The 16865-nt window shown below is 37.2% G+C and overlaps 1 protein-coding gene across 1 annotated transcript in view; it reads right to left on the reverse strand.

Annotated features, from left to right (window-relative positions):
- Nucleotides 1–16865, reverse strand: part of RAD50 (DNA repair-recombination protein (RAD50)) — a 70291-nt gene that overhangs the window by 44773 nt on the left and 8653 nt on the right. The window contains exons 6-13 of the mRNA XM_089161287.1: nucleotides 13890–14118; nucleotides 13581–13759; nucleotides 13320–13490; nucleotides 12934–13038; nucleotides 12741–12848; nucleotides 12435–12646; nucleotides 12213–12305; nucleotides 6796–6923 (exon numbers count right to left, since the gene is read on the reverse strand). Coding sequence (XP_089017413.1) covers nucleotides 6796–6923; nucleotides 12213–12305; nucleotides 12435–12646; nucleotides 12741–12848; nucleotides 12934–13038; nucleotides 13320–13490; nucleotides 13581–13759; nucleotides 13890–14118 — 1225 coding nt within the window. The remainder of the gene's footprint in view (nucleotides 1–6795; nucleotides 6924–12212; nucleotides 12306–12434; nucleotides 12647–12740; nucleotides 12849–12933; nucleotides 13039–13319; nucleotides 13491–13580; nucleotides 13760–13889; nucleotides 14119–16865) is intronic.

The following is a 16865-nucleotide window of genomic DNA, read 5'->3' on the forward strand; positions in this document are numbered from 1 at the left end:
GGCGACAGCCAGGTCTTCCCTACAGCTCCATCTCCATCACGCTTGATGAACCTTGACGTGCTCATCTCATCATCCCAGCAAGCTCCTGAAGTCTAAATCAAATCGACCCAATTTATGTAGCTTGAACCTGATGCTTACTACGGCCCTGCTTCATTATTTCTCAAGAGCTTGAGTAAAACAAGACAGACCCTAGAACCCTCTTCTCAGTTGGACTCTGAATCTCTGATTTTTGTTTTTCATCAACCAAAACTCCACCATATCTCAATTGCAGGCTTGCAGCGACCAAGTTGCAGTAGCTTCCGGTCACTTTGGTCACCATCTCAGGCGACAGTATGTCGCCGAAATGTTTTTTTTTTTTTCCCTTCTACAACTGATCATTCATTTTTTTTCCTAAATCCATTTTGCAACTGTTGCAACTGTTGCGATTGGCCGATTGCAGCCTTGCAACGAGTCAACGACCAAGTTGCATAGCTTCCGGTCACTCTGGTCACCATCTCAGGCAACGGTAAGTCACCGAATTTTTTTCCCCCCTTCTGCAAGACTGCAACTGATCATTATTTTTTTTTTCCTAAATCAATTTTGCAACTGTTGCGATTGCAGCCTTGCAACGAGTCAGCGACCAAGTTGCAGACTTGCAGTAGCTTCCGATCACTCTGGTCACCATCTCATGCGACGATAAGTCGCCGAAATGTTTTTTTTTTTCCTGCGTTGTAGCTATGTTATATACTTATATAGTTATATGTTGTCCGTAGCTTTGTTCACCATTTCTATGAATCTGTGACTTGCAAATTGCACCTGAAACAAATGCATAGTTCAGAGCTGCTATATGGATGTTCTCCGCCTTTTTTTTATTTATTTGTAACGATTCTTCTTCATTGAATTTGTTCCATCTCTGTTTCATCTAACTGATTGTATCATTGTAAGATTTTTTTCTTATATGGTGTATGTGTCTCTGATTTTCTTTTGTTGTTTGGTTTTTTCTGATAGTTCAACAACTTGGTACAGCTGATGAATTCTTTCCTTGCATAAGCTTCAGGGAGGTTTTTCTAGGTTTCACTTAGATTTAGTTACATTTTATCGTATCTTGATTCTTGTTAATGATAGTATGATACTCGAAATTTATTTAGGACCTACTATTTGTAGTATGTTGGATGACTTGAGGTAGGCTAAATGGCTAATATTAGTTTTTTTATTATATATAAGATATGTTTATAATGAATTAGCGTATGAGATGTACACTAAAACGCCTCGACCGCCTCAAAAGCGCCTCGGAGGGCGCATCATCGACTCATCGCCCCAACTAGCTAAAACCGCCTCGTCACCGTGACAACTATGGGTACAATCTCAAACAACTCATACCAAACAAGCATCTACTTGAGAGATAACACTCGTCAAATAAAGAAAAAGTATCCCATTTCATTATTTTCATCAACCAATACCTCCGTCCTCCAAGCTTCTTCTCCATACAAATCTTTAGGCTTCTTTTCCAAAATATTTCTTGTCTCAACACACCAAACCCCCCCCCATTTCTGTAGTGCTTAAAATTGAGTTTTATAAGAGAAAGAAGGTGAATGCACTGGAACCGTCAAATTATATCTTCTGAATGACGTCCAAATCGAATCTAGCATTTGAATCCATTGGATTAACTCCTTAAAGCGGTGAGTCAAATCTGGGCCATTAGATTTTTCATATCGCGTCAGATCAACTTGAATCGAACAACATTATCTCAAATGGAATATTTCATGATGATACTTAAAATCTGCGACGCACCAAATCATTTAATTCACCATAAAACGCAGAGCACCATGTAATCATGCACCCGACCAATTAGAAACCTTGCGATGGAATATTTTATGTGTTTGAGTATTAAAGCACCAAGCGCATCCATCTCAGTCCTAACAACTAGATTTTCCTACTCGGTTTTTGATAATCATTAAATTTGTATCATTCAAGCATGGAAAAACCAACATAACCTTTTATAATTGCACACCACCCCTTGAGACTTAATTTCTTCAACAAGAAGTACCCCTAGAACTCTTCAAAATTATACTTTAACTGATGTTGCAAATAGCATCACATAGAGCTTTTCTCCTTAATCTCCAAACTGCCCAAATTTGCTTCCATATCACGCACCCTCACAAGAAGCACCATAATTCCTTCATTTGACGTCGGAATCACAACACAAAAAGTGCACTAGAAGAAAGACTCACAAACTACATTTCCCAATTCAAGTTGAATTCAAGAAACAACTATATGACCACCCAAAAGTTTGTTTAGTGTGACCGTTATGCGATGATGACCTATGAAATCCGCCAAACTAAGGAACCTTTACTTCACCCCAAAACTCTCAAAACTTCTCATAGGCACTCAAAACCATTATAGTAGTGCTAATCACCCTCAAACAACATAGTGGACACCCAAAATCTTCTATGGTGATTGGTGCCTTCACTTCAGTACAAGCCACACACTCTTTGTACACACTCAATTTTGGTTGCCAAAAATAACAACACATTCAATCTCAGCCAATGGATCAGCACCCTATAATCAAGATTCAAGAATTAGGCCAATTTATGCTCTAGGACATCACCAAATTTGGAGGATCACCCCACCCCCTGCAAACATCATTATCTACATCCTCTCCATGTTTCAATACGTTCTGTCGCCCATAGGCACTAGATCCCCATCCCTAAGGTTTCATCTTGTACCATTCCAAGTCAAGATTTCTCCCACCTTCTATAGTCTACATTTCTCTATCTCCAGCCCCTTAGGATTCGTTTCCTGTAGCTGTAAGCCTGTAATACCTACCATTTTTTAACCTGCAGCAAACCCGTAAGACCCCATTTGAAATTCCCCTATTTTACCCCTTAGACCAGAGGCAGATCAGGCACAAAAGAAGACCTTTTTTCTTAGGAAACAACCAAGAGTTCAAAGGTGTATCATACACCATCTACAGGTTGGGCCTTCATTGACTGGGTTTACCTTGTAATGCGCCAACCTCATGGTGAGAAACAGGGGTACATGGGCTTAAAATATAAAGCTAAGATCAAAGATGACAGCCCCAATTAAACCCACAAATATGAAGTTAGAAATAAAAAAATAGAAACAAAAAGACAAAAGAATAGAGATTGGGGATAGGTGGATTTAGCTCTCGACAGCAAGGCTTCTTCAGCCCTAGGTGTTTAGCTCCCCACAACAAGGTCCTCACCCTTCCCATCACTCAAGCAAGAGACAGGAAAATAAACTCAAAGCAAAGCTTCAACTTAGCAATTCATTAAAATCTATACGTGACTGAGAACAGCCAATTGGATACATAGAGAGAGCATATGCTCTTAAACAAAAATAAGAAACTACTAATAGAGAAAATAGAAACTACTCTGCTAAGTTATTTAGCTGAGGTTCTCAGCAACAACAAAAATAGACACTTGAATTAGAAATTAGATTAGGTTTTATCAATCAGCTACATGCATGAATCCTAAAATAGAAATTAACTTTTAGAAACTTAGGAAACAACTAAAATAGAATCTAAATAAAATCTAATAAAGTCCTCAGTCTTCCAAAGCAGCAGACACAAGTGGATCCCATCAAATTTCATAAAATATCCCCATTGATCCAAAGAAAGGGCTGTGACACTGTTCATATTACTGTGCAACTGAACAGTGTTTTGGCATCTATGGGCCGTTTTAAAATACCTACAAGACTGGTTGACTTAGACCAGTTGGTTTAATGGAAAGCAGCTTGATTCAGCCCAGGTTCTACATCAGCTGAGTACGTCTATTCCCATACTTGGTTTTTAGGTGGCCGGGCCATCCTATTGGTTCAATTTGCTTTAATTCAGGTCAGTTTACTTTTACTTATAGTCTTTTGTTTGAATTTGGTTTAACCAGCCAGTTGGTTCAATTTGCTACTTAGTTTTATTTTAGGTCCTTTGTTTTAATTTGTTTACTTGTTTTAAATTGAGTCAGTTTAGTTTATTTAAAAAATTTTGTTCGAATTTGGTTAGACCAGCCTGTGATTCAATTTTCTTTATTTTGAGTCACTTTTAGTGATCATGTGACAACTGAAGTGGTCACTTAACAAGGATTGAGTAATTAGAATAGCCTCCAAACATGGGAGAGCCAATATAGAGATTTGTTTTAAAAGCTTTTCTAAGAGAGCTCAAAGTCAGTTGTCAGTCAACAAGGTTGTCAGGGATTAGGTATGATACTTGTCTTAGAATGCATTAGGGGCTAGGTAGGGCTTGTTTCTGTTTTTCCAGTTTGGTCTGTACTCTATTTGTATGGCTGTTTAGCCTTTTATAAACCAATCATGTGAGGAACAAAGAAGTTCTTTTATTTGATAAAATGGAATTGCTTCAAGGCTTCAAAAGCTGCCATATTTTTTTTCTGGAGAGTCAACCAAAGTTGAACTCCATTAATGTTCAGGTCAGGGACCTCCAAAGCTGCTGGGCAGTGTCACTTTCTTGGCCAATCAAGTGCTCCACAGGTGAGTTCTCAGGTCAGGGACCTAGTTCCTCCTATTTTCCCTTTTTTTGTTCTGTTTGATGGCTGCTAAACCTGCAACATGTAGGTTCGACCCACATTTCTTCCCAGAAGTTCAAGCATGCATTTTCTTACAATTTTCTATCAGCACCTTTTACTTAAACCCTTGTTGCCACCTCTCTCTTTTCTTCTTCTTCCTCTGGGGGGCGGGGGCAGCAGTCGGGTGAGGGGTATCCTACTAGATCCATGTATCTGACCTCATTAAGTTGAAATAAGGCTTGAATATTGTTTCATCAAAATGAAGCAGACTAATCACATTCATAAAGACCTCTGATTTGTTTATGAGTAATGGTCCCACTAAATAAAATGAGAAAGATTCTGCTCTAACAACTTGATATGGGTCAAAGCCAATGGTCACAAATAACAGAGAGTAATCAGATTTTAAGGACAAATTAACATATCCGAACTAGTGAATCACTAATTTTCAGATTAACCCTTAACAATGACATAACTAATCCATTAATTGAAGCTGATGAGGTGGAAAAGAAAGAGAAAGGGTGGTTGATGGGTGTAGGAAGAATAATAACAGGGGAAGAAAAAGATGGATCTGAAGTTTGAATAAACTGATAAGAGGAGAGAGAATAAAGGCTATCAATTTTGAAGTTTCAAAAGAAATAGAATGAGGGGGAAAAAGGTGGTTTGCACCCCCCCCCTTTATTTGTTTTGTTTTTTTCGCACGCGGGGGGGGGGGGGGAGGATTCATCCTACCATGGAAGAAGGGGGAGAGATAGAATGAAAGAAGAGAAGAAAAGAAAAAAGTAAATGAGAAAAGACTAACAATGGGATGGGAGAAGAAGAAAAAAAGGGAAGAGAGAGGAGCTAATAGAGCAAGTAATGCAACTGCCAAACCAAAAGAATTCATTTGAATTCCAAATTGTAGGATTATAAGCTGTAAACATTCAAATTTAAGGACGAGGCTTGGCACAATGTTAAGGTTGCTCCATTATGACCAAGTGGTCATGGGTTTCAGTCTAAAAAGAGCCTCTTCGTGAAAGCAGAGGCAAGGCTGCATACTTTATGACCATACTTGTCATGGCGTCGCCAATTGCTTAGGCGTCCAGGCTGATCCATAAGGGCCTAGGCGGTTGCTGCCATATTGTAGGGTGCCCCGCACTAGTTTAATTAGTATCAAACTAAAATCTGGCATTTACTTATACCAAAAATCAGATAAGAAACTCTTTTCATATTTGATATGTCATTTATTTAAGATATTATTCATAGATAAGGAAATATCTCCTATTTGAAAACCCCCCCCCCCCAAAAAAAAAAAAAGGCTCAATAATAAATTTCCGAAGCAATACTCAACTTGATACCCACATTTGGATGCACCTTGCCGCCTTATGGTTCAACTGCCCTAAAACGCATTAGATTGCCTTGGCGTCATAACAACTATGATTATGACCCTCTCAGCCTTGTGCACTGGATACGCCCTTTTAAACACTCCAGAGTTGCCTCTCATAGCGACTCCATAACACACTTGCTTTAAATAAGCAAAAAAATTTATAAACTAAAAAAATAATAATAATAATAAATAAAGCAGCTCTTACCAAAAACTCTTACATTGCTAACTTCCTGATGAATCCAGATATGGGACCCCAAAATAGGGAATAATTTTCATGAACCCCCTTAGAAACCTCACGTGCTTTATATTTCAGGCTTTCGGCTCATTACAAGTTTACAACAATTAAACAATAAAACCCAAAACTTAGGCTCATCTCAAACAAAATACTGAAACATGACCAAAATTAAATTTAAATAGCCCTGCATCAATATTTTTTAATCAGTTCATTCGATCGGTCGGGTCAGTTTCAGGGTGTTTTTTCTACTTCTAAAAGGTAAAAACCCAAACTAAAGAAGAGCAATAAGGCATTCAGGCCAGTTAAGCTTGGAATTCTTCAGTACTCTCTGTTCATTTTCTGTTTGGTTCCCCCTTGAAGACACCCCAGGTGTTCCTCAAATCTTATTTAAGACTTCTTATTGAAGATTAGAGAAGCATATATGTCATAATAATAAGGTCTGAATTATGATGTTTTTCAGGTCGATTCTATGCTTACCAGATATGAAGCAAACAAGTTCGATATGGGTCACATCCAGATAAACTTAAATTCATTCACATCTCCAATGAAACAATCCAATAAATGTCACATAGTAGGCCAAGGAATCAGGAAGCAGCAATTATCCCAGAAGCTGGGAGTCCTCACGGAACTTCGCATGATCCCCCAACTAATGAAGTTGTTCAAGGGAGAACAAAACTTACCAACCATTTCCTTTTGATATTTGGATAAAGAACTTTCAACATCTTCAATTTTTGTTTTCCCCACTTTCACCTCTTTATCTGCTTCAATGTATTTTGAATCCAAATCACTGAACTCCTTTCTGAGGGTCCTGCTCTACAAATGATACCCTAGTGAGTATAAAAGCAAATGCATTGAGAAAAATATATGGTCTAAAAAAAGTAAACATTCCTACAAACTCTGCACAATGGTACTTTATAAAGCTCACCAGATCACCTTAACATCCATTCAGATGAATAGAAACAAGAAAACCTTTCAAGGATGACTACACTTGGAATTTAAAATGGACTTAGACACCAGGTACTGAAAATTGAAAAGACAAAAGCGAAATATAACAGGAATGTGTAAAGCAAAAAGTAAAGGATACATGCAATATAGCCACCGCATAAAGTTAAAAATATAATAATACATAGCTATTATTAGAAATCCTAGTTCCATAAAGGCCTAAGTTTCCCTTTAGAACCCTAAATCAGTCCCTGTTATACCCCATCCGAGACTCCTAAACCCCAAAACAGAGGCCCAATTTGAGTCCCCTTTAAACCCTAACCTAAATCCCAGACTTGAGAAGTTCAGTCAGTAATTTGTCATACCAAAAAGTAAAAACATACAGCATATATTTGGGAAATCAGTTAAGATTTATAAATCAGAAAAGAAAGCTTCAGTTGAGAGTTCAATTTCCAAGTCAGAATTCTGTTTTGGTCCAAAACAGCAGCTTGAATCAGTCAACCTTATTTATTAATCATCTAGACCTAGGAAGAACTGGCTCTCATTCACTTAAGGCTACATCACCACTGCTCTCATCATCTTATGATAAAGTTAAAACTTACAACCCGCATAAACTTCTCCATTTTCTACATCAATCTTAAAAATAAAAGCCACTACCCCCACGGAATACAAGGACCCAGATAGTCAAAACCAACAGCATCATATTCAAGAGCTTGACAGACCACAAGAAAAGCTCCTTTTCGGGAAAAGAACTCCAAATCCAGCACCTTTTTAAGTCAGATCAAGAAAACCTTCTTAACTATTTATATTATGTAAAGCCCCATATTTGAATTGTACTATTTAATAATATTGAATGTGGTATTGTTAAGTTCCAGAGGAGGAATGTACTGAATAAGCCAAAGCCAGGAACCAGGTAACATGAATGAATGAAATGGTAGTTTATTTAAAGAAACTGGTATCTGGGGCCCTTAGATTGTGAACCAAACTTAGTAACATTGACCCAAGTCTAATTAATTGTTAACAGTGAGTAAATGTGATAAAAATGGAAAAATTGGATCAAAGGAACCTATACGGTTGAAAGATGGTTCCTTGAAGGGTGCAATTCCAATTTTGGTTTAAAGAGAGTCCTATGGGTTGGTTTGTGTCATGATTGAACCAAACTATATAAGCTGAGCTTGTTTCTTAGATGAGCCCTAAAGCTCATTCTATTAGAAAAGGAAAAAAGAGAGAACAATTGAGGGCTAGACAAAGAGAGAAGAGGAGCTGGAGGAGGGAATCATAGACTAGTAGGAGCAAATTCAGACTTGAAAAATAGAGATTGAACTTAAGCATGCAAGCCGAGCCTAAAGGATTCAGAATTGCACACACTAGGATTTTCAGCTTGATTTGAGCTCATAACTAAGGTAATACTTGAACCCTGTATGAGATTAGGATTTTGCGCTCCTATGATGAGTGTAGCAACTGTGTTAAATTGATGGATTTAAGATGGTTATGGCCAAATCCGAGTTTTAAAACAAAATGAAAGGTAGGGTTGAAATTCTGTTTTGGCAGACTGACCCCCGCACAGTGTTTGGACCAAAACTTTGTTATTGTAACTCCAAATTGTATGATCATATCATTTTAGAAAGGGCTAGAAGGGCTACAAATGTCATTGAAATGAAAAATTTTCAAATTCGAAAAGGATCTGAGTAAGGACCCATGCACACAAGACCAAGATGCAGTTTAGGGTTTTTAGGAGACTCAGGACAGCAATGAGTGGAAAGCTGCTGTTTGGTGCCCCTCTACATCAGCCACATTTGGTTACCTCGGGTCCCCAAATGCCCCATTTGACCTAGTTTTTTATTTCCTATGAGCCCCAAAGTGAATGCTGAAGTAAATGCGAGTTTTAAAATTGAATGAAAAAGGGGTTAGACACTAAGACTAAGGACCCTAATGTAATCTTACTCTTGTTGAAGTTGTAGACTTAAAGGAATGAAATGAAATGTCTTATAGGAAGGGTGCTGCCAACAAAGAGAGTGGACTGATACTTGACCCTGGAAAGGTTGGGTAAGTAATATGTATCAACTTAAGTTGGTGTTTGGATGTTTTCTTTGTAATGTTGTTTTATGTTCAATAAGCATGTTAGAATGAGATTGTTAAATCTGATCATGCTCTAAGATTGAAATGGTTGCCACTTATGTATGTCCTTTTGATGTTGGATGGAATGTTAAGATGCCATGGTATAAATTAGGACCATTCATCCATGTTCAATTGCTTCTCTAGGAACCATGTTAAGTGATCCATGCTAGTTATACCTTGCACTTAAAAGAGGAGAGTTCATCAATGAAACTAAAACTGAAAATCTCAAAAGAAAAAAACTGAAAATAAATAAAAGCTATTGTGCTGACGAGCACAGCTTTTGGAAGTCCTAGTACCTAGTGTACCCAAATGGGAGGGCATAAAGCAAGACTGCAAAATGGAAAGATAAGGTTTAGGCCGATGATAGCTACCAACGAGGGATACCAGGCCTTGTGCCAAGAGCCTGAAATTGAGAACCCAATATGGGAACGCTCAAGACTGAGACAGATGCCACTTGTGTGGATTAGACTGAGGTATCCTCTCTATAGGTGAAACTTGGGTCTAAGACTTAAGAGGGAATGAAAGTAAATGAATTGAGAAGAGATACTATTATGACAATAGAGTTGAGTTGAAGTTTTCACTTTTCACTATAAGGAAAAATGGAAAGAGATGTCTGTTTAATACACCATGATGCTTGTATAGTTGCGTATAATGCTTATTGGGCTTGTGAAGCTCATTATTTTTATTGTCAGCAGATGCCCAAGTCTAGAATAATGAAAACGGGGTTAACACAAAGGTGATGGTTTCTTTTTGATGGTTTCTTATTTAGTTCAGTAGTAAATAAAGCTTATCTTGTGGTGTATGCTTGTATCCAGCTCTAATGAAAGTACAAGGATAGTGGCAATTTAAGGTGGCACTTTAGAACTCTACATATATTGCAAAAGTAGGATAGGTGCCATCAGCTAGAGTGTTTCAACTTCCTCCTTTCTACCCATGTTTCCTTATTGTGATGTTAATACTCTAACAATAGGTTAAACAAGTAAGGTGAACTGCCACATGCCCTAATATGGTTAAGGTGATGCGGGCCCCATAGTTGTCAAAGCATCGCTTAACGGTATAAAAAAGCCTTAAGTGACAGTCATTTTATTTGAAATCAAAAAAACTCGCTTTGTTGACCAAGGCGTCCAGGCAGGCGCATTGGATGCCATGGCTGCCAACCGATCGCTTTTTTGGTCTCTTTTCTTTCTAACCTTTTTTTTATAAAAGATACCAAATCAATGATATAGAATAATAATTGCAGCCAGGTGATTCCAATCAAAAAGATTTTATTGGTTTACTTATACTAACTATGATACATGGAATCAAACCAAAAAAGAGAACAAAAAAAAGTAAGAAACCTAAATTCCTGAATCAAAAACGATCATCTCTACTCTCTCTCAAACCCTCTGCTCTTCACAAGATTTTGCAGTGGCATCTCTCACTCTCGTTGAAGCTAAGTGAAGTCATCAAGATTTAGGTCACTGCCTCTATGAAGCTGTCATCGCCAAGAGTTGCAGGCCTTTTCAGTTCTTCACTTCTTCCTCTGTTCCTTCACTTCCTGGCATCTCTCACTTCCAGTCAAGGTAAGAAAAGTCACCCCCTCTTTCTCCGACTTTTTTTTTTCTGGTTTTTTCCCCCTTGTAAAGTGGTCTTAATCTGGTCAGAAGAAGTTGCAGATTGCAGCGGTCTTCCTCTCCAGCACTGTCTTCTTCTCAGGTGACGTCAGGTTTTCCTTAGGTGTATTCCCCCCCCCCCCTTCTTCTTCTTCTCTAATCTCTAAGTCTGAATTCTTAACCTTAAATAGTTAAGTAGCATATAAGCAGTAGAATTTGTGCTTAGTTCTTCAGGTTTCACCGATCATGCTTTGATGTTAGAACTTAGAACAAAATGGTTTCTGTTTAAGTCTAGTATATAGAGATTTTCAGCAGTTTTCCTTCTGCAGGATCTTAAGTCTATGCCAATATAGTTTTTCAGGTTTCATATTATAGTATTGTCATTCAATTTTGCATCCAATATGAGGTACACTGCTGTGTGGTACATGCATTTTCTCTTTCTCCTTTTGGGTGTGTTATCGATTTTTATTCTGGATCAAGAGGCACTTGCTCCTGTTGGCTTGAGTGGGAAAGATGCAGTGTCCAGATTTAAAGTTTGGTTTGTGACTTTGACGCTGTTATGTTTGAAGACTTGAAGTTAATGGCTATGTTCATTTTCCAACCTTATATATTGCTTATATGAATGAACTTTTCATTAAGTTTGCAAAATGTTTCATACTTAAATGCTAAGAATTTTATGTAACTTTTGAAATTTGGATCAAATATTAAAATAAAATAAGAACTAGAACGGTTTGACCGCTTAGTCACGCTTCATTGTCGCTTTAGTACCATGCAAGCCCTCCATCACCCTGGTTGCTTTGTCGATTTGACAACCTTGGTGGGCCCCACCTAGCCCTAGGAACTGGGGTCGTGACGTATGGTCTTCAAATCAAGACTTGAATGCCAGTTACTTAGATACCTTCAGCAGGTTCCTTACAAAAAAAGAAAATCATTTGAATGATCTGAAATCCCAGTGAGTGTGATAAGGAATCACTCCATAGTTACATCCTCCAATAGCTCGAGTCTAGACCTATGGAACTGAATATATTATCAACGAATCTTGCACAAAACAATGACAGAAGAAATCTGTGCAGCTTCTCTTTGCTAATGACCAAATGTTTTCTAACTGTATCTACAGTATATGTTACAGAGTTTTTTAGAACAGCAAGTAACACCAAACCCTCCAAACAATACAAGCAATTGGCAAGACAACTGGGATTGAAACCAAAATCAAAAATAAACTAGCAAGCATTTGTTAGAACCAAAACAACACATAGTCAGCAACATGCCACTATAATCCCATCATTTGTGATCATTGGTCCAGTGCGATTTCTAGAAAGAAGTTTAATTATCTAAATTCAATTATGCATATTTTACTGTACAGTTGAATAACGTCATGGAACAACAAATTCAATCAAAACTATTGTAGTGAATTGATGAAAAGTTAAATAAAGTCACGGGACAACTCTAGGGCTTGAGTGACTTCTTTCTTTAGATCCTTGTCCAAAGGAAGCCTTCCTTTCAGCACTCTCCGGATTTTATCCTTGTGTTCTTCGATTCTGGAAACCAAATAAACTATGTCAGCATGCAATACAAGACCACCCAGCATAAGAATACACCGTTGAACTTTTATTTTTATTTTTCAGTAAGCATCATAAGCAACAAATAAAATTGAGAGGGTCACTTGCATCTTCCTATGTTTTTTCCTGGCCGTTTCCAGTTCCTCTTTCTTCACATTCAGTCTTACTCTGTTGTCTGAATCACGAGCCACGAAGTCCTTTTCCAAATTAAGAGCTTTAATTTCTTGGTCTAAGCTAAATATTTGTGTTGACAACTGCCGAATGTTTTCATCAAATTTTCTTCCCTCAAATTCCAATTCCTTTCTTTCATACTCCATTTGCTGCAAATATAGTATAACAAAAAGTTAGCATAACCTAAATGTATACAGAACAAGGTAATACTGTAGCACAAGTACAGCTAAACACAATAATCACCAGTTTCTTCTCATTTTCATCAATGTGAGACAGATTAAAGTTGAGAAGTTGCTGTTCCTCGAGATCCCGGGCATTCTCAGTTTTCTTAATGGAACTCAATATTCCTTCCTGACACATAACTACAATATCAAAATCCATCTTCAGACAGAAGGGATTCTACAAAAATATAACAATCAAATGTTTCCAGGAATACCTTAGCTTCTATTTTATTACGCTTCTGGAGTTCTATTTCATTGAAATGCTTATTTGCCGCATCATAACTATCCCACGATACCTTGAGTTCTACTTCATTTGACTTCTGCAATAAGTCCATTGCAAATTGAAACTCAACATCATATAAAAGAAATTATTAACTTACAAGTTACAAGAGATGTAAATAAAAAAACAAAGGAAATCACTAAGAAGTTTGAAAAGATGGGACAAGTGAGAAAAAACCCTAGGGCATGCATTTTAACATAGAATATGAGGGGGAAAGTATGTACAGGTATTAGTGAAAACAAGTAGAATATGGTATCTGACACGACTAAAATATCAGAAAATGCAGCCTCTCATGAAATGGTTCAGCACAGACATATCTACCTTTTTATCCTGCAAATCCCTCTCAAGATCCATCAACCTCATCTTTATTCGATTTATGAGGTTACAAGAAACATCGTGGCTAAAAGGTGCACTTGGAAGAGACCCTAAATTATGTTTTGCAAAAATCCTTTGAATGGTTAGATCTTGCTTTTGCATCAATGATGTATGAGCCTGAAACAAGAAACTAAGGGATTAATTAAAAAACCTTTGGGAATCTATTAGGTATATTAGTGGAACAAAAACATTAGGCAGATAAAGTACCTCAGCTTCATGTTGCAGCTTGCCAATCTCCTGGTTGGAACTGGTAATTGTATCCACCAGAAAAGAACATCTATTCTCTGTGTCATGCATCTCTCTCTCTAACTGGCCAATTTTTTTTTCTACTAGTGCAATCCTTTCTTGAAACTTGGTTTGCCACTCCTTCAATTCCTCATCAGTGTCTGAAGAAGAGAGGGAACATAGTAAAATCACCCAAAAGTTTAAAAAATTAAAGCAATTGTGCCCATATAAACCTTCTATAGAGGCCATGGATGTAATCATGCAAATACATATTCTTGATGCCATCCCAACCTTCATTTTCCTCCTCAAGAGAAGCATATTGATCCTGCTCTTGCTTAAATATTGTGTTTCTTTCACCAGTTTTTTTAGATATCTGATCCTGTAGGTTCTTCAACTCTTCTAGCATTGTTTCTGTATGGTGGATCTTAGCCTCCAAACCTTGTACATTCTTCTCTAACTCATGCATTTGAGCTTTTACAGACTCAGAACTTTCTTCATTCTGAGCAATGTTTTCTCGAAGCTGCAAGAACGAACCTCAGAGTGGTGGAAATGTGTTCTTTTAATTACTGAATTATCATATATTAAAACTAAAAGAAAATGCTTTTTAAAGTCAAGTACACAGCGCATGTACCATGATTGAACTTCAAGCAGGTTATCAAACCAAAGATATTCAAAACAAAACAGAGAGAAACTTATTGCATGATCATTATATCATTAGTTGACAAAATAGCTCAATGGAATGTGTATGAACAGAAAACAAAATGGCAGGCCAATTTTTAAAAATAATAATCAATTAATTAAATAAAGGAAATTCACACTCTTGCAGCACTACCCCGAGAAAACACAATGAAAAGCCAAATAGAAAAAGAGGAACACCCCAGTCCTGCAGCAATAGCCCAAGAAAACAGTGTTTGGCCACCAACCCCCCCCCCCCAAATAAAAAAATAAAAAGAGAAGAAGGAAAGATATCTCAGGCTTGCAGCATCTTCCCCCAACCCAATGAAAAGGGTCACCAAACAAAGTTATACATCAGAAACCTTTCCTGAAAGCAGAATCTGTCGCACCCACTGCATCTGACCTGTCTTAGAAGAGACGCCGGAAAAGTAATGGAGGCAGAGTAGTGTGCTTTTTTCCCAACAATAATTTTTCATCATCCAGCTCAAGCAAGGATAGATCTATAGAAAACATATGTCAATTCCCATATCCACATATATCTTATGATTCATGGTAGAAAAGATTTACAGATTGCATCTTCTAGAGTTGCAACTCTCTACTGCAAGGAATTTACTTGGTGAAGGTAATTACTCAATACCCAACTAGGTTTCAAAATTTGATCATGATCAGTGCTTTTTGGGTCACACAACAACTCAAAGTTCAGAAATACAATTTCAGACTAATGGAGTATCCTAACCACCAAAGGCTTACAGATTCAGGACTGAAATAGAAACTAGAATTTTGGCAACTTCCAAATAGCATATCCTTGATTAGAAACTCCGAAAACAGTAAGCTTCCAAATAGTGACCCATTGCTTTTGAAGATAGAAAATAGAAACCAAAATTCAAATAAGTCCAGATATACTAACAACTGGCAAAAAGCAAGGAGATGCAAAATTAGCAAGTCGCGTCAGTGTCAGAAACAGGAAACCAGATTATGAAACTCAGATGAACCAAAAATAGTAATTACATCAGTAAATTTGTGACCAATATAGAACGGAAACAAAGAAGAGATGTTTCTGTAATAGAACTTGGACTGACACAAAACTCTGATCTGAAACTTTAAAGAATCCATCAACAGTGAGATGGTGGTTTCAATATTTGAAAAAAGAATGGTAGACAGATCATAGATATAGAAAGGAAGGTAGGAAAAGAGGACCTGCCTCTAATTGTTTAAGAAAAGAGGAAAGTAGGGTATCATATGCCTCTTAGGTATCACCAGCATGAATGTCAAGGCGACCACAAAGCAGTTGGGGCACCACCTAGGCGATTAGGTGATAAACCAAAGCCTAGGCGGCAATACCGTGACCAAAGCGGTTGGGGCAAATTTTTTCAATACAACTACTTTTAAACTGATAAATTAATATTATAAGCTAAAGAAACACTCAAGAGTCATAAATATAAAAAATCACACCCAAAAAAACACAAACAGAAGTTCATCTCGTTAAGCATTATAACATGACCATGAATCAAAATTTGATATGTCCATTTTTTACCACTTCTTTTTTTTTAATTGAACACGATAAAATAATAGATCACGTTATTTTGATTTGCAAATCATTCTCCATTTAATGATTCATTGATTCCCGTATCCTAAATGAATAACTATTAAATTCATATATGGCTTTGTAGAATAAAATCTGATGTTTAAAAAAAAAATCAAAACAAATTATGCACAAAATGTCAAAAAACTGACCACTTTAGTGCCTAGGTGGCAATACAGCACACATGGTGACAAAACAGTAGCACGTAAGCAATAAAGCAGGCCGGAAATCTGCACGTCAAAAAAGCAGTTGGAAATAAGGCAATTCAACAACTGCCTTGCCGCCTAGGCAGATGCTTTGACAACAATGATCACTAGCTCTTGAATGCAGGTCCAAGGACCCACATCCACAAGTAGAGGAATGCCAGAAAGGGTTCTAGTTTACTACTTAAATTTCATTCTGTCAAGTCAGGGGCAGATGAGTCTTTTCATATTAGTTTCTAAATTAATTAGTCTATTTTCTGTTAAATCAGGGAGAGTTTAAGTCTTTTTAGTTTTATTTAGCTAGACATGTGTAGGTTGATTTGTGCACGGGTTTTCATCAGAGCATTTTTTTCTTTCTAAAGCTGATAAAGAAAGTAAAACCAAGGAATCGGTCTTAACAACATGAACATTTTACACACCCAAAGCCAATTCAAACAGTGTTCAAAGATGAACACATAAGTTCTAACTTCCATTAAGAATAGAGTTTTAATTTATTCACACATCGGTTCATTCCAGTTACACATGCTGACTTGACCAAAAACAAAAAAAGAAAAGTTACATGCTGATTCGATGATCATTCAGTAGAATCAAACTCAAGGCTCGTCACATCCTCGAGGCTTGAAAGCATATTGGACGTGGAAAATTACTTGAACGAGTTGCATGAGAAAACTAACAAAAGATAATCAGTTGACAATGCAAATCCTGAACAAGTTGCTGTACTTCTTTGCAAGAAATGCTTTGATGGTGTAGAATTCACAAAAAAAAATTGCTTTTACTGTTTTGTGGAAGTTTTTAGGGGATCTAGGG

The sequence above is a fragment of the Hakea prostrata genome, chromosome 7 (assembly GCF_041222555.1).
Source record: "Hakea prostrata isolate BN-2017 chromosome 7, UWA_Hpros_2, whole genome shotgun sequence".
Taxonomy (NCBI): domain Eukaryota; kingdom Viridiplantae; phylum Streptophyta; class Magnoliopsida; order Proteales; family Proteaceae; genus Hakea; species Hakea prostrata.